The following is a 26,068-nucleotide window of genomic DNA, read 5'->3' as shown; positions in this document are numbered from 1 at the left end:
TCAAGTTTGTGATATTTTCAAGTTATTGAATTTATACAAGTATGGACTCCGTCTGCGCCGGCGCCCGCCGACATACGCGCGGCGCCCCTTTAGAGCGCTTCCCAGTCAGTTCCACCACCAAAAAATACCAACTAACACAAAAACCAGCCACTCTTAACAAAAAAAAAACACTCCAAACAAGCACAGCACGCGCGCCAGCAAACGCCATCACAGACGAAGTCCATTCAATTCCAAAATGTTTTCAAAAAACATTCGAAATTCAATTGCTTAACATAGTTCCGTTTGTGATTGGTTGGTGCTTCAAAATGGGTAACGCCCACTGAGATTTTTATCTCTCATTTTTATGGAATTACGTAACAGAGAGGGCTATATTATAAGGTACTAACTTGTTTCCGTGGCTAGAATATAGCTTTTCCTTCCTTATATTAATAGAATAAGCAATGCAGTTACCCCCGTAGCTTAGTGATCACACTCAAAAACTGCCATAGATACTGTTGCCATATTTTTCATAGATTTCAAAACTTCGATTAATAAAATCCAAGAGTACTTCTAGTGAAAGCTGATGGTGGGATATAGCGGCAAATAAAAAAAAAATTAGGTCGTCTATGTAATTAATGACGAAGTATTTGATACTTTATATCACACTAATATTATAAAGGCAAAAGTATGTGTGGGTATGTGTATGTAAGTTGTATATCAAATCTTTGAAAAGTTAACCGCCGAGTTTCTTACTGGTTCTTCTTGGTAGGAATGGCATTCTGAACCAGTGGCAGATATGCATTTGACCATTCAAAATTACTTGTTAAAGTTTAATTGAATTAAAAATATTTCATTTATTATTTATTTATAAGAGTAGGTACATAGTTTCATTACACAATATGACATAATTTTTAAAAAGCTATTTTGCATTCAGCTTTCACTAGAATATTTTTCATATTAAAACCATTTAGTTACATCCATATTATATTGGACAAATTTGGAACTATGCATTTAAGAGACCTTACAGACGAACTGGATATTACCAACGACAAAGCGACGACTTCGATCGACCTCTTGTAATTACATATATTTCTAACACAATAAGCCTTAATAATATTTATTTAGAGATTCAAAATATAAGCTATATGAAATAAATAAAATGGAATTGACTGTGGAACGCTAAATTAAATTAATGGAACTCAATAATAATTATAATAATCAATAATTACACAGGAATGTTTGAGAGAAACATGATTCCTAAAAACGCAGGGTGAATTTAAAAATACTAATAACTTCATTACATAATATTTAGAAAACTTGTTTTTTTTCGATTTTTTTTATTTTCTTTTAAAAAAGTCGTTCAGTAAAAGAAAAGTTTTAAAATTATGAGTATTTTTAAAATAACCGCGTATTCGTAATTTTTCTTTAGCGCTGTGACAAGTCAAACAGGCACCGGCGCCGGCGCGTCCTGCGGCTCCTCTTTGGCGAAGGAGAGGAACACTTCCTCGAGCGTGGTCTCGGTCACGGAGTAGTCTTCCAGAAGGTTCGCGAACTCAGCTCGGAGCTGTTCCAGCTCCGTGAATAATTCGCTGTAGCGCATTGTTTCGTTGATGTGGTAGTGCAACATGGTCTGAAAGGAATGTTTTACGTTAATAAATTATACTTATATAAAAGTAAACATAAAACGAGTCGCAGGGATCCGTTGGATTCAGGTGGTGCAAGACCTTGACGTGTGGAAGTTCCTACAAGAGAATTTTTCGTCCTAAAGAGGATTAGCTGGTATGAAATATTATAATTACCGTGTGTTCGTCACGCAACGTGCAGTTGAATTTCTGTTGCAGTGCCGCTTTCAGCCGCGACACGTCCGGCTTAGCGCTGTCCGTTACTGAAAATGAAAAATTAATAAACTACTAGTCGGGCATACTCCGACTAACACGTAAGTTCAGAGAGTTATTGTCTCGGTCGTACCGTTCCCGTACAGAAATCACTCACGATAGTTTAAACTTCTTTGACCTCGCCTGATCCCGTTACGCAGGGTCGGCTTTTCTTATCATGCTTCGCCATGTAGAGCGCGTATTGATGTCTTCGTAATTCAAATTCAAAATATTTTCATTCAATTAGAATTTTACAAGTACTTTTGAATCGTCAAGAGCTAATCTAACATTGAGGCCGAAGCGTTTCATGTCCCTTTGGACATGTCATCCAGGTAGTTGGATAGTTGTCATCACGATAGTTTAAACGTTAAAATAAAATAGACTGTTCACCGTCAGTGGCGTCAGTGTGCGGCGCGAGCTTCAGCAGCACGGCGTGGCCCGCGGCGTGCGCGGCGCGCAGCGCGGCCGCCTCTCCTAGTGCCACCACGCGCCCCGCCGACATGATCGCGATGCGCCCGCACAGCGCCTCCATTTCATCCATACTGTGGACGACATTTGCCTTTATACGATTGTTTTTAAGGGTCCCATACATGAGGCGATCGTAAAGCAGGCTACTGACACACCTAAAGCAAGCCAATCTAGGAATTTGACTCTAAATGCCTGTTGGTGTAAAAGCACATAAACGTTTGTAAAAAAAACAAGCAAGAGCAATTTCTTCACATATAACGCACACGAGGAAATGTAGGCAGCGATGCAGTTGTACGCGACGTATTCGACAGACAAAAAGTACCCCAAAGACTGTCCCTCATCTGTGACCTCAGACCCAGACCTTAACGCAAGTCAAAGCGCTTCAGTGTAGTTAGAGCTGTTGGATTACTTGATTTGCACACCATCCCGCCACGGCCACCATATAGTGAAACACGCATAGCTGATCCAATACTGCTTTGTTGAATACCCATACATAAATACTATTTAATGCAACATATATACCACACTGTACCTGTGCGAAGTGATGACGAGGGCCCGCGTCCTGGAGGCGCGGCGCACGGCCGCCCACACGCGGCGCCGCGCGGCCACGTCCACGCCGGCGGTGGGCTCGTCCAGCAGCGTCACGGCGCCGCCGCAGCTCAGTGCCGCGGCCGCCGCCAGCCGCCGCGCGCAGCCGCCCGAGTAGCCCGACACCGGCCGGTGGGCGTACTTCTGCAGACCTGAACCACCGAAATGTCGATATGAGGTTATTTTTGATGGCCTTAGCACATCGTACGCGCCTTGAAGTTCCTTAATGTGTCTTCTCAGGTCTATAGCTTCCTGGATCGTTCGGTTTCTGTCCAGGGACGAGGTCATGCTGTTATCATTCTGTCATGGTGTGCGGTCATTGAAGTGGCCCTAAAGACAAATAGTAAATGTTAAAGCCCTCTTGACCTATACTTGAACCACTCACCCACGATCTCTATCCACGTCTTGGCCTCGGTGTGCACGTCGTGGGGCGCGAGGCCACGCAGCGTGAGCAGTAGCGTCAAGTTGTCGTGGCCGCTCAGGAAGTCGTCCAGCCCAGAGAACTGCGGGCAGTAGCCCAGCGACTGCAGATACTGTTGGACGAGAACAGAAAGAACTTGATATTATTAACATCAAATAGGCGTTGAGATCAATGAACGTTCTGTAAATAGGTCACTCGAAGTCAATGCCGCGTCGTCATAGGTGTGGCATTGATCCAAGTTTTGCACGCTATACAATGCGTATGTGTGTGTTGTGATTACCTTGCCGCTGGTACTACTCATGAAGTGCCCGTCTGCATAGATGGTGCCTCGGGTAGTGCATTCGATTCCTGTCAGCATCTTGAACGTGCTGGACTTCCCCGCGCCGTTCACGCCCAGCAAGCCAAAACATTCACCTTAAAAACAATATAGTACTCATTTGGGGCATCTCCTAGTATTATCCATACTAATATGTATATGTATTATAAATGCGAAAGTGTGTCCGTCTGCCTATCGGCTAGCTTTTCACGGCCTAACAGTTTGACCGATTTTGACGGGTACCGCTTACATCCCGGGGACGGACATAGGCAACTTTTTACCTCGAAAAATCAAAGAGTTCCTACGGGATTCTTAAGGACCCATCAGTTAACCGATTTATATGTTTAGTTTAGAGGTAGCTTGCATCCAGGAAATTGACATAGGCAACTTTTTATCCCGGAAAATCAAAGAGTTCTATCTAGTTCTAGAGTTCTAATCATCTAGTTAGTATTAAGACAGTGGAGCACTAATAGGCCTACGTTCTTACCCTGTTTGACTGAGAAGTTCACGCCTCGCACGGCGTTGCACGACTTGCCAAAGATTCGCCAGTAGTTCTTGTGTACGTCGCTCACTAGCATCGCGTCTGGGATTTGTTTCTTTGCTGTGAACAAAACAACAACACTTATACCTCAACTTACGTAGGCGGTCGTTATTTTTATTAATTTCTGTTATAGTTCTTGCATTACACTTGTGTGTGTGTGGTTTATGCTTGGGTTAAAGTCGTTTCGATATAAGACGGTTGAACACGCCGTGCTCTGTTAGCACCACTATAGCCTGCGAAGTACTTACGCAGTGTTATAGCCTTGTCGACGTAGGCCTTCTCGGAGCGCACCATCTCGTGCAGTCCCGCGGGCGAGGAGGGCCGGTAGCGCGCGTTGAACACGCGGTCGAGCAGACGGTTGAACACGCCGTGCTCTGTTAGCACCACTATAGCCTGCGAAGTACTTACGCAGTGTTATAGCCTTGTCGACGTAGGCCTTCTCGGAGCGCACCATCTCGTGCAGTCCCGCGGGCGAGGAGGGCCGGTAGCGCGCGTTGAACACGCGGTCGAGCAGACGGTTGAACACGCCGTGCTCTGTTAGCACCACTATAGCCTGCGAAGTACTTACGCAGTGTTATAGCCTTGTCGACGTAGGCCTTCTCGGAGCGCACCATCTCGTGCAGTCCCGCGGGCGAGGAGGGCCGGTAGCGCGCGTTGAACACGCGGTCGAGCAGACGGTTGAACACGCCGTGCTCTGTTAGCACCACTATAGCCTGCGAATTTAAGGGTAATTTTAAAACAGATTTTTATTTATTTTTATGTATAATAGTTTTTGATTTATCGTACAAAACGTCGGAAAAATTAACCGAGTACGGAACCCTAGGTGCGCGAGTCTGACTCGCACTTGGCCGGTTTTTTTATCATAATCTCAGTACTTACCATATAAACAATGAACTGAAACAGTAGGATCAGTATGTCTTTTCCTGGCGCGTACTTGTCGAAACAAAAGTAGCAGTTCGGGTTTACTCTTTCCACTGGAACACAAAATATAGACTTTATAGATAGAACACAAAACATTATTGAATGGATTTTTTACTTACATTAATTATTTATTTACGACATATTTTACAGATATATAAAAATTACATATATATTTGTAAATAATTTAAAAATTGACACAAAGTTAAAAAATACCATTGTAACTTTATGTGTCAAATATCATGTCAAAAGTGCGATATTAGTCCTTATTTTAAAGGTGAACCGTACTTCTGACATGACAATGCATAGAGTTAAAATGGCGCGTGAGAAGTCATTTTGTACGGGCTATATACATTCACTAGCTGATGCCCGCGACTTCGTCCGCCTGGATTTAGGTGTTTTGAAATCCCATGTACATTCATGTTCAGCGTGTCGATTTACTAACTCAGTGTAATGATGAATGATAAAATAGTTCAGATACTCACCACAATACTTTTTGAGGTCAAATCCAGGCAAAAGAGAAATGTTCGGACATACATTCACGTTCAGAACGCACAGTGCGTTCAACTTTGCACTATACACGCTTTTGCCGAATGGCAGACTCACATTTATAATACATAGTAAGTATGGATATCAACCACAGTTCGAACAATAAAACAAGTACATAGAGGTTTAGAGCCTCGACACCTCAACAGTTGAGGAGCGGACTGAATTCCGAAAGGTCGGCGGTTCAAACCCCACCCGTTGCACTATTGTCGTACCCACTCCTGGCACAAGCTTACGCATAATTGGAGGGGAAAGGGGAGTATTAGTCATGATTAGCATGGCTAAAATTCTTTAAAAACCCCAAAAGAAACACTAAAGGTATTAAACTACTCACCACAACACTTTTCAAGGTCAAATCCGGGCAAAAGAGGGATGTTCGGACATATGTGCACGTTCAGAGCGCACAGTGCGTTCAACCGCGCACTATACACGCTCTTGCCGACGGCGATGGCGAGCGTGTGGGCAGGTATGGTGTAGCTGGACAGCACGATGAGGAAGTGGCCGAAACCCGCTGGTTGGTCGGTGATGAAATCCGACGCTATCGAAATCGAGGGTGTTACGATACCTAGAACAAAAAGTTTTTGGAAGTGAAGTTTCTTTATGGGCGTTTGGGATAAGTACATAAAAATGAGAATAAGTTCAAAAAACTTTTTGAAGTAAAGTGTGTTTCAATGCACCACACTTATGCTTCATTACGCAGAAACAATATTATGATCACACGTATCATCAATCGTCAAAAAATCGAGCAAATCTGTGGACACATTAAAATAGCTGATATTATATTACAAGATTTTACCCAACCTTAATTTCGGGTAATGCATCATGTCAAAGGCCAACGGCTGCCAAGAAACTTGGTATTCTGAACAAGGTGACGCCGTATTTCACACCAAAACAACGCCTTATTCTATATCAGGTGCAGGTTCAGGTTTGATATGGAGTCCTCGGAAGTCGGAGTACTACTCTACACTTTGGGATGTCTCTGGTAAGTATGTCTAGTAATTAATTCGATCCGTTAGAATAGAAAGATCGCTGCGCCCGAAGAATAATAAATAATTGCCGATCTATCACTTACATAGGCGAAATTGCACAATTTACAGCATCGACAATGCCATGTCGTCTGCTTATCGGTCTTTTTAACCAACTTCAGGAACTTCAAAACCTTGTTTCTCCTTCACCATTCTACCACAGAATAGCTAGAAACCGTGAACGCTGGCATCCTTATGTGGTCGACATCCAATCTACTCAGACGAAATATTTTTGCTTACAAATCCTTTGCTCCTAAATAACTTCAAAGCAAGAGTTTACTGTTTTCAAAGGCATTTTCTGGGCAAGAGCACTCCAACTTAGACCTCATCATTGCTTAAACATGATTGTCGCTAAGCGCAAGCCTGTCATGCAATAACAAAAAACTTACTGAATATGATGACGCATGCGGAGAGCAGGGTGGTGGCGCCACGCTCCGCGAACACGCAGCTCACGAGGTACACGAACGAGAGGAAGGCCAAGCAGCCCACGATCAACACCAGCGCTATCACACCTGTCAATAGGGCACCTTGTTATGTCCGTTAGTCCCATCCATATATACATATATACCAGTCAGTGGACTGAAGCAGTACTTCTAAACTACAGTTCACTGGTTTAATTATCTATTACTACTACCGGATCACCAGTCCGTCTGCATACGATTTATGTGTCAACGGTAGGGCTGAGATCTGAGCGAAACCGAACCAAAGTACCGAGTGACGCTAACGCAGCGGTGCATTGAGTTGCGGGCGAGCAAAAGGCGTGTAGGGGATATGACATTTTTGACGTGACAACGTCTTATAATTCGATAGAGCCGGCTGCACGCACGAAAAAACATGACTCATGCGGCGTTACCTCGCGAGGTAACGCCGCCGCTCTGAGGCGTAAACCGACTTTACAGACAACCAATTTTTTTTTCGGATTGAGTATGCTGCATAGGTCCTACTGGCCGCTACAGCGTCCCCGGGCGGGGTGGCGAGCGCGAAGCTTCGCCTGGGGTTCGAAGAAATAACTGGAGAGGTCGGGGGGCAACGTCCTCCGAAGGGCGCCTCCTGTGAGGCTCGGACCATGGCTTAGGATCACGTTGGGATGGGTGGGTTCGTTGGACTGGTTAATCCGTGCGTCACCGAGGCCGTGGCGTGAGTCCACGTCTAGGTGACATAAGAAATCGGGGACCTCCTCTTCGCCGGCGAAGGATATGACTTATGTGTGTGCTTTTTCTGTGTCACTTACCTAGGAAGTCCGACTGGTTGATAGTGTTGTCCTTGTCCATCGCAGCCGCGGTAATGATGGTGGGCAGTATAAGCACAGTGCCATATATAAGCAAGTGCGCCAGTAAGGTCGCAGCCCAGTGTAACACGGGCGGGCAGCCGGTCATGACGTGTATGTGCCGTGTGCCCGACACTCGCTCCGTGCACGGCAGAATTACGCCGTTGACCACCGTGCATAGTATAGCTGTGGACAATGTGGAAATATAAACTGCTGGCCACATTGGGAGCGAAGCGACACGAAACTAAGTTCGTTTCGCTCGCTTACTAAGGTTGAAGTCTATAGAGCGTACTTTGACTTTGCTTAGACTTAAGTTTCAATTAAAACGAGCCAGCGGCATAACGCTGTCTCGTTTTAACAGTGTCTCAAGTCTGAGCAAAGTCAAAGTGTGCTCTACAGATCTCAACCTAAGAGCATATGAAGGAAAAATAAATTAGATACTTACTGAAAACAATGCCTATCGCCCAAACCACACAAAAAGGTAGTTCCTTCGGGCTCACATAGTCCGTGTTGGATCGCCGAACATATTGTTTGTCCTTCAGCGGATGGTTTATGGTGGTTATGGTGACTTCTGCCTCTGGGTTGGGGATCAGCATCGCGGCGAGCATGTTGGAGAGGAAGTTGAGCGACACGGGCGCCGCGTGACGCACCAGGGTTGTGTACAACGCCTAAAACCATCATTATCATCAGCCATTATCTAGTGGTGCTAACCTAGTGATGATCCTCGTAGTTAAGATGTCATCCTAGTAGTTAAGACTTCGGCTTTCTATTCGTGGGATCCGAGATTCGATTGGGGCACACTACTCTTCAGAGACATTGAGCAATTTAAGCAATTAATTATCACAAACTAGAGGATGCCCGCGGCTTCGCCCGCTTGGATTTCGGTTTTTTTAAATCCCGTAGGAACCCTTTGATTTTCCGGGATAAAAAGTAGCCTATGTCCTTCCCCGGGATGTATCCCATGTCTGTACCAAATTTCATTAAAATCGGTTCAGTGGTTGGGCCGTGAAAACGTAGCAGACTTTCGCATTTATAATATTATAAGTATATAAGTATAAGTATAATAAGTATATAAGTATAGATTATAGCGGCGAGCTTCACACTTAGATTTCTAGTTTCTTTTGTTATGCTTGCTCGACTACAAACATTACACTCGTAGAAAAATTATTTTTTACTTGTGGTTTAATGAAGTAAGTTTTTTTTAAAGGCGTCTTTACAAACCTTTGCATCTGTGTCGTTGATTTCAAATCCGATTAGATAGTGTTGGTAATCCAGTACACTTTTTCGACCAATCTCGAGTATTGCTGAAAACAAATTATCATTTTAAAAACAAGCTGACCCACCCCAGGTTCACTAGTCTGGATTTTCTGAATACCATTCCTTAAAATCTCACACAGTGGTTTGGTAGGTACTTCTATATTCTGTAGAATACACACAGACAAGCAATCTTGCTGCGATAGATGTGACTTTGAAACTGAAACTGAATTGACCAGCGCTTCTTCGTTAATGATTCTCTATACTCTATCCTTGGAGAGAATTTAGTATAGGGTTCTCTGTTACGTAATGCCATACAAATGACAAAGACAAAAACACAGCAATAGATCAATCCCATTGATAATAATGCGCGAGCTGTTGAACTTTGGAATGCACTACCATTGACCATACGCAAATCAAAGTCACTAGACTCCTTTAAAACTGCAGTGAAGAATCATTATCTTACAAATTGAAGACGACAATCATATTTTAGTTTCTCCTTAAGTACGATTATAGAATATATATTAGTCTATTTTATTAGTATATTGGTATTATACATATTATTTAATACATGTATTAGTGGTTTATGTATTAGTATGTATCAGTTATTTGAATGTATGTTTATTAGTATATTACACACCACCTGCAGTCTAATTTTCCTTATACTTTCCAATCTTTAAGGTTGCCTGGTAGAGATCGCTAACTAGCGATAAGGCCGCCTTTTGTATCTTCCCTCTGTCTGTGTTTTTTATTCTTTAATGTAATCCTTCTTGTGGTTGTGCAAATAAAGTGTATTTATTATTATTATTATAATACCGCAAGCCAAGAAGCAAACCGATTGGTCAATCAATTGCTTGGCTACTCACAATGGTTAACGCCCATTAAGTTTTTTGTCTTTGTCATGTGTATGGGATTACGTAACAGAGAGACCTCTATACTAACTCCTCTCCTTGGATACACTATAATCATAACCCTCACGCGGCGTAAAATAAAATTCAAAGTGACTCACCCTCCGCGACATCGGGCACTCTTTTGAAATCCACAAAGTGGTATTTCCGCCCGATGTATAACTGACTGACGTCTTTCTCCTTGACATTGTACAGCACCCTCCGATCCGCTATGTCGTAGAGGTCCAGGTCCAAAGAAATCTTTGTGTACCGATCGGTCGGGGAAAGGTCGACTCCATTGGACAAAATTGTGAACGCGCAAATCATTGCGATCGGTGCTATTACTTGCTGAAATGGAAATTGCAGTTTTTTAGGGTTCCGTACCTCAAGAGGAAAAACAGAATCCTGATAGGATCACTTTGTTGTCTGTCTGTTATCTGTTGTGTCTGTCAAGAAAACACACAGAGTACTTCCCGTTGACCTAAAATCATGTTTGGCAGGCAGGTGGCTCTTATAGCACAAGAAAAGGAAAAATCCGAAAACTGTTAAGTTTTGGTTATATACCAAAAAATTTAATTTAAATGTGTTCATGAACAATTATAATAAGTACATATTTTCAATTTCCAAAGTAAGATAACTATACCAAATGGAGTATCTATCATATGAAAGGGACCTGCACATTCTAAAACAGATTTTTATTTATTTTTTTGCATAATAGTTTTTGATTTATCGTGCCAAATGTCGGAAAAAATACCCGAGTACGGAACACTCGGTGCGCGAGTCTAACTCGCACTTGGCCGGATTTTTTAAGGTTTCCGTATCTTCAGAGAAAAAAAGGAATCCTTATATCATCACTATGTTGTCTCTCTGTCGTGACTGTCACGACCAATCAAGGAAATCAAAATCTAAAGGATACTTCCCGTTGACCTAGCTAGGATCATGAAATTTGACAGACAGCAAGTTGTATAGCAAAAGTAATGGAAAAAATTCAAAAACCGTGAATTCACGAGTTACATCACAAACATTTTTAAAAGTATTATTTCTTGTACAATATCGTGTGCAAGTCTTAGCGTCTATGGAGCGCACTTTGCCTTTGTTCAGTTAAAACGAGACAGATATATGTCAGCGGTATAACGCTGTCTCGTTTTAACAGTGTCTGAGCAAAGTCAAAGTGCGCTCTACAGATCTGTCTGGCTCGTCCTTGACGGTTTTTTTGTTGTTTCGAATTGATTAGCGTAGGCCCTACTGGATACTACAACGTGTTTGGGATTAAATTTTTAATTTTTCAAATTAATTAACGTTGAAAAATTCTACAGTTGGTACATACCAGAAGAAGGAAAGAAATCTTCTTCGACCACAGGAACTTGAACTGTCGTATGACCAACAACAGAAGTTGATGAGCGTATAAACGTATGCCGGAGAGCTTTGCGAATGTTGGCTCTGTAAAATAATAAAGATAAGATAACAAGAGGAAATACTAAGATAACTAAATATAGATATAGAAATGTAACGAACCAATAGATTCTCCATCGACCTCGTCATCAGAAAATGTAGTGGTGACGTCACTGCATAGTCTGCAAACAAAGCAAAAATAATTTTATTGTGTATCTGTGTTTGATTTAGAGGTTTTAATCCAAGGCAATAAATTCTTCTTGATACTCGATTGCAGCCTCAAAAGTTTTTATTAAGAACTCCTTGGCTGATTGACTATATTAATTTAATTTAATTTGTACATCAGTTAAGTGCACGGTGTACGTATCCTTGTGCGCGCGAATTCGCCAACAAACTGCTATGCAGTTTGGCGGGACATAAACTGTCGTAATATGTTTGTTTGCGCATATAATGGAGAACTAAAAAAAACAAACAGCTGTTCTGTTTGACGACTACTAAAAAACTAGCGACTTTGCTGGCGAAATAGGAAATACAAGACAACTTACTTCAAGAACACTTCTTCCAAAGTCGAAACCCCGACTCCTATAGAGTCAATGCCGAGTTGAGATCTCTGGGCTTCCAGATGGTTGAAGAGTTTGGGGAACTTGTCACTGCTCTTGGCGGGGAGGTTGTAAGAGATAGAGTTGAGAGAGGTCTCCTTGACGGTGGCGTCGGGCACTTGGGAGACGATGGCCGCAGATATTGCCGGCACGTTGGGCAAGCCGACCGTTGTGAACGACAGGCGATAGCCCGCGCCTGGGAAACAAGGGCATAATTATAACTTGTGCTAATAAGGCCAGCCACATCACTACCCATCCATACCCATAGATGCGAACGTGTATTTCTTTGTTTGTTTGGGGAACTTGTCACTGCTCTTGGCGGGCACGTTGTAAGAAACAAGGTCACATATAACTCCTGGTAATAAGGCTAACCACATCACTACCCATCAATACTCATATTATAAATGCGAAAGTGTGTTTGTTTGTTGGTTTGGGGTACTTGTCAGTGCTCTTGGCGAGGGTTTTGGGGGTTTGGGGAACTTATTACTGCTCTTGGCGAGAGACATTACCAAGTGCTCGTTTAAGGTGCATGGTGGTGGCGTGGCAGCGCAGGCGGCCGGCGTGCAGCGCGGCCACGCGGTCGCCCAGCGCCTCCGCCTCTTCCATGAAGTGAGTGCTGATCAGCACCGTGCGCGACCCGCGAAGCGACTGCAAACATAAATACCTTTCAATACTCTGTCATCTACACGTTGGACCTCAAAGTACGTGCGTTGCAACTTGCCAGGTCTAATCACGCAACTTGTCTGGACAGCTTCGAGATGTCTTCTCGTCCAAAATTCCTCAGTGCTTGAATACCAAAGTCTCCGAACAGTGCGTGTGATAATATAATTTGGACCTGAGACATGGTCGCTAACTATGGGCTTCATATGATAGCTCGGTCACTCAGCGGGTGATGGAGAGAGCTATGCTTGTAATTTCTCTATGTGATCAAATCAGAAATGCAGAGATACATGGAAGAACGAAGAGTAACCGACTAAGCTCAAGGGGTGCGAAGCTGAAGTGGCAAGAGGCGGGGCACATTACCAAGAACCAATAGACGATGGAGTTCCATTGTGCTGGAATGGCGACCTCGCATTGGAAAGATTAGCGTTGGTAGATCCCCCACTAGGTGGCCAGAGAACATCAATTGAGCAGGGTGCCGCTAGCTTCAGGCGGCGCAAGACCGTTGCGTGTTAAAGTCCCTACAAGAGACCTATCTCCAGCAATCGACGTTTATCGGTTGATAAAGAGGGTACAGTACACTGAGCTGTTCTAGTCTCCTCCCTTCGACTATTCTCGTCACACAACTCGCTTCCAGCAGATACATACCAGCAAGAGATCCCACAGTTCCCGCCTAGTCTCCACGTCCAGGCCCGACGTGGGTTCATCCAGCACCAGCACCTTGGCCTCGCCCGCCAGCGCGCAGGCCAGCTGCAGGCGTCGCTTCATGCCACCCGATAATTGGCTGCTCATATATGACAGCTTGTCGCCTAGACCCAGGCGTTCTAGGAGCATTATAGCAGACTTCTTGGCTTCAGAGTATGGTGTACCTTTTAGCTGGGGACAAAAACAGTATCAGTATCGGAAGTAGGCAAAAGGCTCCGTAATCTCCGTAAATGCTGATTGACTGACTGACTGACTGATCTATCAACGCACAGCTCAAACTACTAAACGAATCGGGCAAAATTTAGCATACAGATAGCTATTAAATGACATAGATTAATGAGATGGAAATTTGTGTAGTCCACGCGGACGAAGTCGCGGGCATAAGCTACTACATAATATTAGTAACTAGCCGATGCCCGCGACTTCGCCCGCGTGGATTTAGGTTTTTTGAAATCCCGTGGGAACTCTTTGATTTTCCGGGATAAAAAGTAGCCTATGTGCTCATCCAGGATATTATCTATCTCCATTTCAAATTTCAGCCAAATCCGTCCAGTAGTTTTTGCGTGAAGGAGTAACAAACATACACACACACACACACACACACACACAAACTTTCGCCTTTATAATATTAGTGTGATAGTGTGATGAGGAGATCTGTGGACCCGACTAATCTTCAAAAAATGGAGAAAAGATGCATCCATGTCTTTACTCACCATGCTGAAGAACTTGACGTGCTGCAACACAGTAAGGTCGGGGAAGAACAGATTATGTTGCGGACAAAGACCAAGCAGCTTGCGAGTTTCATCCCGCTCGCTCTGAGTGTCCATGCCTTCCACGTACACGTTCCCATCGCTCGCGCCAAACATTCCTACACAACAATTTACATTTACTAACAAAAATAGTTCCAACAAGCCGTAATAGGTGGCGCTGTACGTTTTAGAATCACGCTATCACTTTGCTTAATAAAACGTAACGCTTAACGTAAAATGATTTTGTTTGTTACTCTTAAGCGTTTTGTACTGTTCCGCTTGCGAATAGACTGTACTAAGATTAAAGATACGAAGAAGTATGATCAAAATGACCTGTAATGATGGACATAAGGGTGGTCTTGCCAGCTCCGTTGTGTCCCAGCAACACCGTGATCTCGCCTTTGTACACGTCCAGCGTCACGTTATCCAGTGCTCGTTGTTTGCCAAATATCTGTAACAATACATTCGTGCCTGTAACTATTATGCGCGGTTGAAGTAAAACTTATTTGAGACCGTGGCAGAAATTACGAGGTTGCCTGGCCAAGATTGCTTTGAGTAATAAGGTCGCCTTTGCATTGCGGACGTTGGGGTTCCAAGGTGCTAGAATGTCACCTCTACCACAATAACTACCACGATATTTGCGCCATTACGGCTAATGAATAATAATAATGTTGAACTTTTGTAATAATATACTATTATCTTTTGTAACACACATTACGCAAATAAAGAATTTGTATTTATATTTCTCGTCCCTACTCCCACACTAGATGGACAGACAACATCAAACGAGTCACAGGGAGCCGCTGGATTCAGGCGGCGCAAGACCGTGGCGTATGGAAATCTCTACAAAAGACCTATGTTCAGCAGCGGACGTCTGTCGGTTGATAACGATGACGATGATTACGATAAGGGTGTCGAGGTTTGGGATGTTCTCACCTTAGTGACATTCTCGATCTTGATGCCAACCTCGGCGTTTTTCGGAGCGGCTTCGAAGTACTGGGAGTCGTTGACATTGACTTCCTCCATCTCTTCCGCCTTGTCGTCCGGCTGCACCTTCGACGAGCACCAGTATTGGCTCTGAAACCAATCCTTTATGCAGTTTGACCTTTTAGTCTTCATTTATTAGGGCCAATAATATTAAATCTTTATACATATTAGTGCTCAGCGCGCTATGGAGCGAGCTATGTTTGGTATAACTCTTAGGGATAAAATCCGGAACGAGGAAATTCGCAGAAGAACAAAAGCAACCGACATAGCTCAAAGGTTTTACAAGCTGAAGTAAAAATAGGCAGGTCATGTCTGTCGAAGAACCGATGGCCAATGGGGCAGATGTGTTCTGGAGTGGAGATCGCGTACCGGTAAGCTCAGTGTGGGACGACCTCCAGCCCGCTGGACCGATGACCTGAAGAAGGTGGCGGGAAGCAGGTGGATGAGGAAGGCGGAGGACCGTGTTTGGTGGCGCGCTTTTAGAAAGGTATGGCCATACAGACTGATGGATACATATTACAAATAAGAACTTCCGAAAAATAAGCAGAGTAATCGACATGGCAGAGTAGCGACAATTCAAGGGCTCTGAACGCGCTCCGGTTTAAAAAGATGTCCACAACAAACTCGGCTGGTATTTTTTTTATTGAGTGGTGTGTTTTTATTGTGTGGTGTTATATCATAGCCATGTTGTACCCATATCTATGGGTTACCTGGCAGATAAAGTTCCACGGCAGCGCGGTGCCATAGGGGCCGGGGTTGACTCGCGCCAGGTACCAGGCCAGCGTGAAGAATATAGCGCTCTGCAGCACCAGCATTGCGTAGCACAGCAAAACAGAACCGCTGTTCTCGCTGTGAACTTTGCCGATCGTCGCCATGTTCACGCCGTTACCTGATCACGCGAAACATATCTTTGAATATTTAGTTGCAAAAGCTTAAGGAAATCTATACAGTTTAATCGTAGAACAAATAAGATTCCACACACACAAAGCCGTGTTTGGAATATTTCAAAATTGTTAAAGACTAGGATTCCGTTTTGAACTTGAAAAATCTGAGTGTACATTTTGCTTCGGTTTGGTGTCGTCGTGAAAGGAGTGCAGGTTGCAATAAGCCGAAATTCCGCGTTAGCCAAATAATGTCGCGGACGTGTAGAAAAGCAATGAGAATGAATCCCCACGCCAAGGTTTGGCCTAAATCCAGCAGCTCCTTGCAACTACTTTGACATCGTCTGTCCACCTAATGGGGGTGAGGTCTGCCAATGCTGCGCTTTCAAGTGTGAGGTCGCTATTCGCACTTTAAGTGGCCAGACTCAAACTAGAGTGGCTGCGGAATCTTGAATCTTATGATTCGCGATCAACTGGCTTAGCATCATCTACACCACGCTCCAACAAATATCTGATACACAAAATGTCACTTACCATACTGTTCCAAGATCGCCAGTTCGCTCCAGAACCAGCGCATGGGCTCGTGCGGCAGCAGGCCACAAAAGGGGAGCGCCCACTGTGGAATCTTGTGGTTGTTGATCAACTGGCTGGGCATCATCGAAGCTATGTACAGCACCGTTGCTACGGTTACCGTGTATTGGGCTGCGGAATTAACATGTTTTATAAACAAGGTATCTTTACAAATTCAAATTATTTTTATTCAAGTAGACTTTTACAAGTTCTTTTGAATCGTTAAAAGCATCTACCACTGGTTCAGAATGCCTTTCCTATCGAGAAGACTAAAAAAACTACAAATGCCCTACTCTGGGATGCGAGCTACCTCAGTAACGAAATTGCTTCAGCAACAGTCAAGCAGATGGGCCGTGAAAAGTTAGCAGATAAACAGGCAGATACACTTTCACATTTATAATATTAGTATGGATAATTGGCAAAAAATATGTAATAGTAATATGATGAGCCACACTTCTTGATATAACTGCACCGCGCAGCAAAATCGCGGCCAGATAATGCCATCTATTGGTATAGACTATTTCATGAAGACCGTTTGGCTATGTTTGTGTGAGTGAGCATGCACATATATACATATCGCAGTACAGACATTAAAAGGTTTTACCTTTAACATGAAAATAGTTACTTACTGCTTTTGACGAAGTAGCTGCCAGCATAAGCGATGGATACAATGCTGGTGAAATGCAGGATGAGCATCGTGAATATCATCCCGGGTTCAGAGTGCGGGATGTAGGAGTACTCGGTGACGGTCAGTAGTGTGGCGCCGACCACACTGTACACTAGCCCGGCCGGCAGCACGTTGAGGAAGTGCGATACGTTGAGCGCGGTGTGCGATACGCCCATCATTCTTATCAACTCCTGCGGAAGAGTTATATCGTGAATATCATCCCGGGTTCCGAGTGCGGGATGTACGGGTACTCGGTGACGGTCAGTAGTGTGGCGCCGACCACACTGTACACTAGCCCGGCCGGCAGCACGTTGAGGAAGTGCGATACGTTGAGCGCGGTGTGCGATACGCCCATCATTCTTATCAACTCCTGCGGAAGAGTTATATCGTGAATATCATCCCGGGTTCCGAGTGCGGGATGTACGGGTACTCGGTGACGGTCAGTAGTGTGGCGCCGACCACACTGTACACTAGCCCGGCCGGCAGCACGTTGAGGAAGTGCGATACGTTGAGCGCGGTGTGCGATACGCCCATCATTCTTATCAACTCCTGCGGAAGAGTTATATCGTGAATATCATCCCGGGTTCAGAGTGCGGGATGTAGGGGTACTCGGTGACGGTCAGTAGTGTGGCGCCGACCACACTGTACACTAGCCCGGCCGGCAGCACGTTGAGGAAGTGCGATACGTTGAGCGCGGTGTGCGATACGCCCATCATTCTTATCAACTCCTGCGGAAGAGTTATATCGTGAATATCATCCCGGGTTCAGAGTGCGGGATGTAGGAGTACTCGGTGACGGTCAGTAGTGTGGCGCCGACCACACTGTACACTAGCCCGGCCGGCAGCACGTTGAGGAAGTGCGATACGTTGAGCGCGGTGTGCGATACGCCCATCATTCTTATCAACTCCTGCGGAAGAGTTATATCGTGAATATCATCCCGGGTTCAGAGTGCGGGATGTAGGAGTACTCGGTGACGGTCAGTAGTGTGGCGCCGACCACACTGTACACTAGCCCGGCCGGCAGCACGTTGAGGAAGTGCGATACGTTGAGCGCGGTGTGCGATACGCCCATCATTCTTATCAACTCCTGCGGAAGAGTTATATCGTGAATATCATCCCGGGTTCAGAGTGCGGGATGTAGGAGTACTCGGTGACGGTCAGTAGTGTGGCGCCGACCACACTGTACACTAGCCCGGCCGGCAGCACGTTGAGGAAGTGCGATACGTTGAGCGCGGTGTGCGATACGCCCATCATTCTTATCAACTCCTGCGGAAGAGTTATATCGTGAATATCATCCCGGGTTCAGAGTGCGGGATGTAGGAGTACTCGGTGACGGTCAGTAGTGTGGCGCCGACCACACTGTACACTAGCCCGGCCGGCAGCACGTTGAGGAAGTGCGATACGTTGAGCGCGGTGTGCGATACGCCCATCATTCTTATCAACTCCTGCGGAAGGGTTATATCGTGAATACCATCCCGGGTTCAGAGTGCGGGATGTAGGAGTACTCGGTGACGGTCAGTAGTGTGGCGCCGACCACACTGTACACTAGCCCGGCCGGCAGCACGTTGAGGAAGTGCGATACGTTGAGCGCGGTGTGCGATACGCCCATCATTCTTATCAACTCCTGCGGAAGGGTTATATCGTGAACACCATCAATCAAAGTGTGGTATGTAAGGGTTTCCAGTATAGATCAGCAGGTTGGCGCCAACCTGTTTTTCCCGTGTCACTAACCTGTACGCTATTGGTCATCACCTATCACTAACCTGTATCCCATTGATCATTATCTGTCACTAACCTGTATCCCATTGATCATTATCTGTCACTAACCTGTATTCCACTGATCTTTACCTGTCACTAACCTGAATCGCTTTGATCTTTACCTGTTACTAACCTGTATCGCTTTGATCTTTACCTGTTACTAACCTGTATCCTTTTGATTATTACCTGTAACTAACTTGTTTCCCATTCATCATCACCTGTCACTAACTTGTATCCCGTTTATCACCACCTGTCACTAACTTGTATCCCGTTCATCATCACCTGGCACTAACATGTATCCCATTCATCATCACCTGTCACTAGCCTGTATCCCATTCATCATCACCTGTCACTAACCTGTATCCCGTTGATCCTCTCCTCCAGCAGCCTCGCCATGAGGAACACAAACACCAGCAGTAGAGACAGGCAGCATAGGGTGGGCAGTACTTTGCATATGTACATTATCACATCGTTCTCCGCTGTGCGAACGAACGGGAAGTCTTGGATCATCACCCTCTGATCAAAACACATACATTTTAGAAACATATATTTGAGAGTGAATAATAAAACGATACAGTATTACCTACCACTTTTATAAGTTAGGCTGACATACCTGTGCAGAAATCTTATTTTTAGAGTTTCATACCTCAACACAAATAAAGGAATCCTTATAAGATCATTTTATTGTCTGTCTGTCTGTCCGTCTGTCGTGTCTGTCTAGAAAACTTAAAAGATACTTTCCGTTAACCTAGAATCATGTAATTTGACAGGTAGCTACGTAGGTCTTATAGCACAAGTAAAGAAAAAAAATCTTAAAACTGTGAAATTGTATAGTGTATATGTGATCAATTGGGATGTTGATAACGAAAATGTCTATTTTCAAATCAATCAAAGACACCCAATAAACCCCTTTAATAAAAAAACAACTAAAAAAAACTTTGAGCGTCACTGAATTGAAAATGGTCATTATGAAAAAAAAAAAATTGTTTGATGTGACGTTAATATGGAAATTTAATTGTACCTGTGGAACTTCCTTTTTCGTTACAAGCTCTATGTAACTTGAATCGATCGCCCATTGCAGCTTCATGAATTGTTCATAAGTGGTACCTGTAACAAGTTTCACTTGTGAGTATTATATAAGCTAAAAGCATCTATAGCTCTCGGTTTAAGTTACATTGGGGGCAAAACGTGTGTCGAGTGGTTTTGGGATTAGTGTTACGTGGCGGTGGTGCGTATGGCTTGCTTGATGGCTGGCTTTTCCTGCATGTTTAGCCGTGAGAGGGCGTGCGGTGCATATCGCATGCTGCATGTTGCACCATACAGATTTGGCTGGTTTAGCGGATTATAGCAAATTAAGCTTTTGGTTCCTTGTATATCATGGACTTCCGCAAAGTAAAGCCTGCTTTCATACGTTTATTCTTTTACCGTGCGGGAGCGGTGTCGTGTAAGTGAGCTATGACCTTTATACTACTAATACTTCTAGTGCGTAGTACATAGAGGTCATTAGGTACTCTGTCTTACTTACCAAAAATGTCAAACGGCCTCAAAATTGGACTTTCCGATTCATACGTCTGTGTATGAAAATCCTTTCTCATGCGTATTGTGTACTGCAACTTTTTGGGCCAGGTGGTTGTCATGTTCTAAAACAGAGGGTAGATTATGAAATTTTGATTACATACAGTCAGAAAGTCTAAAGGTGGAAACGATTTATCGGACGCGGTTGATGTAGGTACTTATCTGAACAATCTATACTAATAAATAAAATTGGAGTGTCTGTCTGTAATATCAAAATAACTACCGCATATTAAGGTCATATGGTTATTTGAACGATACCATAACGGAATCACACGTTTTTAAAATTTTTGTCTGTCTGTCTGTCTGTCTGTTTGAAAAGGTTAATCTTCGGAACGGCTGAACCGATTTTGACGGGACTTTCACAGACAAGTAGAGAATTGACCAGGGAGTAACATAGGCTACTTTTTTAACCGACTTTCAAAAAGGGAGTTGTGTTTTTCTACCTATGTACACCGAAATCTCCGAGATTTCTGAACCGATTTGCGTCATTTCTTTTTTAATCGATAGAGGAACTTTGCGACATTGTTTCATAAAAAAATTAGATTCCAACTCCTCAATCCTGATGCTGCAGGGGATCTGACCAATCCACGCGGGCGAAGCTGCGGGCATCAGCTAGTACATAGTACAATGATAGTACACTGAACTGTGCAAACTACAGGATGTAAGACGCGGACTTAACCTGGAACGCTGGGAAGGCCGAGAGATAACTCACAAGCTGCGTCCCAAATGACTGTGCGCAGCTTATCAGCCGCGGCTTACGGACGAGTTCCATAGTTTTTTTCACGCTTAAGGTCCGATGCCCCAATGCGGAGATGAGCGAAGATATTGTGTTAAACGGACCTATCAGACTATATAGTCTGTGCAGTTGATTCGCGCGACTACATCCGCGTGAACTTAGGTTTTAAAAATCCCGTGGGAAGTCTTTGAATGTCTGGGATACAGTAGCCTATCTTGATCCTCAACTATATCCAAAAATCACATCGATCCGTTCGTATATATATCCACTAATAAGAAAGGTTTTTGGAAATTTAGCCCCTGTGGGGGTGAAATAGAGGGTTGAAATTCGTGTAGTCCACGCGGATGAAGTCGCGGGCATAAGCTAGAGCAGTAAAACTTTATTCTTGTGAAAATTGTCTGATACAGAAATAGGCCACGTCACGTCTGTGCAATTCTAGGGCCACAACCTTCACGTTATCAGCGTGAATATAGTGCGGTGCGAAAAGCGGAACCGATTTTGACAAAACGTACTAGGGACGGACAAAGCTACTTTTTGTCCCAGACAATCAAAGAATTCACAAGAGATTTTTAATAAAACACCCTGGACGAAATTGTGCGGATATATATATGTATAGGCTGCTTTTAAAATCAAAAAGTTCCCACTTTAACTCGACTGTTACAGACGGACAGACGGACGAAGTGATCCTATAAGGGTTCCTTTTTCCTTTTGAGGTACGGAAACCTACAAACGTAATTCTACGCGGACGAAGTCGAGGGCATCATGTAGTTTGTAGTAGTCCGACGCCTGTCCGAAGTCATGGTAAATAACAACTACTACAACACTGCAATATAGGTCACCCGACCGTCTCGGGAACCTAGCTTTTTTTTCCATTCGATCGCTCTGTCTAGACGACGCCGTCTAGCTCTAATGACATACTATCCTTAGGGTGCCTTTCCACCAGAGATTTGCTATGCAGCTATGCTACGAAGACGTGAAATCTATGCTACGAAAATATGTGACCGTTTCCACCAATACTAAGCTATGTAGCTGTGCGAGGAGGATGCGCTATGAAGATACGCCGCCGCAAAGTAGCTGCGCAAGAAAGATGCGCAGCTCGAGCTATGCGATGTATCGATAGTAGGGAAGCGGTGAGAGCGACGCGGTGAGGAGAGAGGCGCTCACGCGTCTTGCCGAGCCTGCACATAGCTACACCACTCGCGACGGCCCATAGCAGGCATCCATAGCACGCATCCTTCCATATAAAAAACATATCTTAATTGAATCCGTTTCCACCAGTGCTATGTGCACCAATGAATATGATTGGTGGATATCAAACGTATCCATAGCAATGTAGCATAGCCCATCTCTGGTGGAAAAGCAGCCTTACTCTGTGCCTATGGAGCATTGCCAAATTCGTGGCTCTATGGTAAAATAGGGTTTAGCCGACCTTCTATTTTACATGCCACGCATCACCTAACAGATACCTACGTTGGATAGATTACATACATAATTTCAGTGTGTGCTTGCCTAATGACTACCACTATCATTACTGAATGCTATTGACACAAATAAAGTTCGAGTTACTTGTAACTGGAAACAAAATGTCCTACTGATTATAACAAATTCTTGGTACAGTTTAGAATTTAGCGCTGTAGCAAGATAAGCTTTTGCTTGACTACAATAATTAGGCCTGTTGGAAAGCACTACAAAATTATCCTGGACTCAGCTGTTAAAATTTATGCCATTAATATTATAAATGCGAGTGTCTGTCTGTCTGCTAGCTTTCACGGCTCATCTGTTAACCAATTTTGACGAAATTTGGTACAGAGATAGCGTGTATAGAAGGGCGAAGAACTTAGGCTACTTTTTTCTCAATAAAGTTCCCACAGGTATTTAAAAATTATTTAATACAGAAATAGCTTGGATATTTTGAATACGGATATAGGCTACTATTTATCCCGAAAAATGAAAGAGCGCCCACAGGATTTTTTTTAAAACTGAAACTTACGCGAATGAAGTTGTAGACATCATCCAATAATCCAATAAGTATAAATAAATGTTAACTGACAAATAAAGACATGACAGATATCCAGTACAAAAACTTTTAAAACATCTTTACTCTTCAGTTAAATATATTTGGTGGTTGAAAAACAGGCCCTAAATAAAATAAATATGTTTCTTACCGGAAATATGACAATCGCGTCATTTTGACCCATGTCCTCTGCCAATACGACGATATCCGATTCATTTGCAAAGGCTTGGTAGTACTTGTCATGCAAGTGGGCTCCTGCAAAGGACAAAATAAAGTACAATTATGCTCAATCTAACTTATTCATAATAAAATTATTCACTTAAATTATTTTAAATCGGCTGCTGCTGTTGGGAGAACATTTTTAGGGTTCCTACCTCAAAATGAAAAAAGGAATCCTTAAAGGATCGCTTTGTTGTCTGTCTGGCTGTCCGTACATTCATAGTGTCTGTCAAGAAAACCTATAGGGTGCTTCCCGTTGACCTAGAATCAAGAAATTTGGTAAGTAAGTCTCATAACGGATTTCCCCTGTGTTGGTGTTAGCTGGCGGGCGTGCTCTGCCTTTTTGGAGTGTTTTTTTTTTGTTAAAACTGACTGGAAAGCGCTCTAAGGGGGTGCCGTGCGTGTGTCGGCGAGCGCCGGCACAGACGGGTCCATACTTGTATAGTTTCCCTAACTTGTTACAAATATGTAACTACAAACTTGACATTGGCTAATCTTTGTAAATTGTTGGAAAATATACCCGAGTTCGGAACCCTCGGTGCGCGAGTCTAAGTCGCACTTGGCCGGTTTTTTTATTTTTATACTTAATCCAATCTAATAAATGATGAAATTACCTTCACTGAGATTTTGTAAAGACAGCTGCTGGCCAACTTTTTGCATGAGCTGATTAGTTAAATCAGTTGCAGGTGTGTAGAATACTTTTCCAAGGCCTTCTCGAGACGCCAAACTAACTGGTTCCTACATAAACAAAATGTTTTGACTGAGTCTTTGGATTTACTGTGGTAGGAAGAAAAAGAAGTAGGTTTAGTTAGAAGTAGGTATTCATTTATTTATTTGTCTCCCAATTTGTTCTGACGTCAGCTTTTCTAGCCATAGTATGATCTTAGGTATACCAGGTACTAGGAACCACAAGCTTAATCCATATTTCCATACTAATATGATAAAAGCGAAAGTTTGTGTGTATATTTGTTACTCTTTCACGCAAAAACTACTAGATAGATTTGACTAGGAATGGAGATAGATTTTAGCCTGGATTAACACATAGGCTACTTTTTATCCCGAAAAATCAAAGAGTTCACTGGATTTCGAAGAACCTAAATCCACACGGACGAAGTTGCAGCGTCAGCTAGTTTATAATATGTGCTTTTCTATATTCTCATACCATGACCCCAGCACAAAATAGGTCTATTTATAAACTTAACAGCCTACTGTATTACTTAACCATGACAGTCTCTTTATACAGTTAGTTAGTTAAACAGTTTCACATTATGGATATAATTAAGTTTATTATGAAATTTACACTGACAAAGGATACTATGTACCTACTCTATAGATATACTACACAAATAGCTACATACTGCGATTTGTATATCTTGTAAGGAAATAGTTACTATATAGGGGTTGGATGAATAATAATGTTTTATTTAATCTATTTATACTCACATTAACAGCTGTGTTATCATAAGTGAAAGTAGATTACAATAATAATAATCAACTCAGTAACTATGACTAATAAAACAAAATGTATTGATTGCCAAACACTTACTGTATTATGAATAATATACTCCATAGGAATAGTGTACACAAATGGACCTATGTAACGTTCAAGTGCAAAAAGAATTGTAAAGAAGATCACTACTGACAATATTTCTACAGGAGTGTGTATGAATCTCTTCAGACGCACCACTAGGTGCTTCCACATGAATACTTTTAGAGTCCCCTTCATTTTTAAGGTTTATTTTTCACTTTATACCTCATTTAATGTTATTTAATCACTTAAATAAATTATATTTAGGCACAGCTAAGTAAAACAGGCCTACATCTCCTAGAATGTTAGGACTTGGAATGGTTCCAAGTATGACTAAGTAGATAAACAAAAATATTGATTGATGGCAATATGCCAAATACTTACTGTATTCTGAACGTTAAACTTTTCCGAATGATGAGATTTCGGCACTGGATAGATGTAAGGTTTGAGCGTGAAAAGAATCGCAAAAAAGATAACTGGCGATATTATTTCTACAGGCGTATGGACGAATCGCTTCAGACGCACCACTAGGTGCTTCCACATCAGCACTTTTAAAGTCCCCTTCATTTTTGAAGGCAGATTTTTTGCAACTTTATTTAACACACTTTGTTCTAAACACTTGAATATAAACACGGAACGGCTTAGTCACACAGCCTTCGAGTTTGTGGAGTTCCAAGAATGGTCAACGGCCAACAATAACAAATGTTTAGCTGATTACATTGTAATGATAGGCATTTGTTTACGATTTTACTGTCACGAAACGAAACATATTTAGAATTCTCCCATGCCAGGGTACAGTTTTGCTATCACTGGAATTTTGTATAATTACACATAAGTCTGCAACATACAATTACAGCGATAACAAATGTGTGAAACAAGTTAAATTACAAGTTGGCGAAAATGGCAAACAGGCAAAGGCAAATATTTTTATACCACCACAACCAG

General features: G+C 43.1%; 1 protein-coding gene across 2 annotated transcripts; it reads right to left on the bottom strand.

Moving 5' to 3' along the window:
* Positions 1–249: 249 nt before the first annotated feature.
* LOC123875558 (phospholipid-transporting ATPase ABCA1-like) lies at positions 250–26,068 on the bottom strand. 2 transcript variants are annotated; one of them, XM_045921443.1, is made up of 32 exons: positions 25,508–26,068; positions 24,210–24,333; positions 23,528–23,631; positions 20,577–20,691; positions 20,073–20,158; positions 19,409–19,567; positions 17,257–17,485; positions 16,592–16,759; positions 15,887–16,065; positions 15,126–15,266; positions 14,523–14,640; positions 14,154–14,308; positions 13,384–13,611; positions 12,585–12,723; positions 12,022–12,271; positions 11,600–11,658; positions 11,412–11,524; positions 10,207–10,432; positions 9,165–9,247; positions 8,389–8,611; positions 7,908–8,129; positions 7,066–7,188; positions 5,986–6,216; positions 5,067–5,161; positions 4,756–4,900; positions 4,134–4,247; positions 3,611–3,744; positions 3,295–3,442; positions 2,854–3,061; positions 2,244–2,395; positions 1,779–1,864; positions 250–1,609 (listed from the first exon to the last, which is right to left on the bottom strand). In XM_045921443.1, the coding sequence occupies exons 1-32, from the start codon at positions 25,688–25,690 to the stop codon at positions 1,421–1,423; spliced, it is 4,929 nt and encodes a 1,642-aa protein (XP_045777399.1). In that variant the 5' UTR covers positions 25,691–26,068; the 3' UTR covers positions 250–1,420. The 2 variants fall into 2 exon arrangements, with proteins under 2 accessions (XP_045777399.1, XP_045777398.1); XM_045921442.1 differs by lacking the exons at positions 19,409–19,567; positions 20,073–20,158; positions 20,577–20,691; ... (1 more) ...; positions 24,210–24,333; positions 25,508–26,068 and adding an exon at positions 17,859–18,044 and having other exon boundaries at positions 15,126–15,278; positions 17,257–17,321.

The sequence above is a fragment of the Maniola jurtina genome, chromosome 20, assembly GCF_905333055.1.
Source record: "Maniola jurtina chromosome 20, ilManJurt1.1, whole genome shotgun sequence".
Classification (NCBI taxonomy): Eukaryota; Metazoa; Arthropoda; class Insecta; order Lepidoptera; family Nymphalidae; genus Maniola; species Maniola jurtina.
This window is presented reverse-complemented; position numbering and strand designations above follow the sequence as displayed.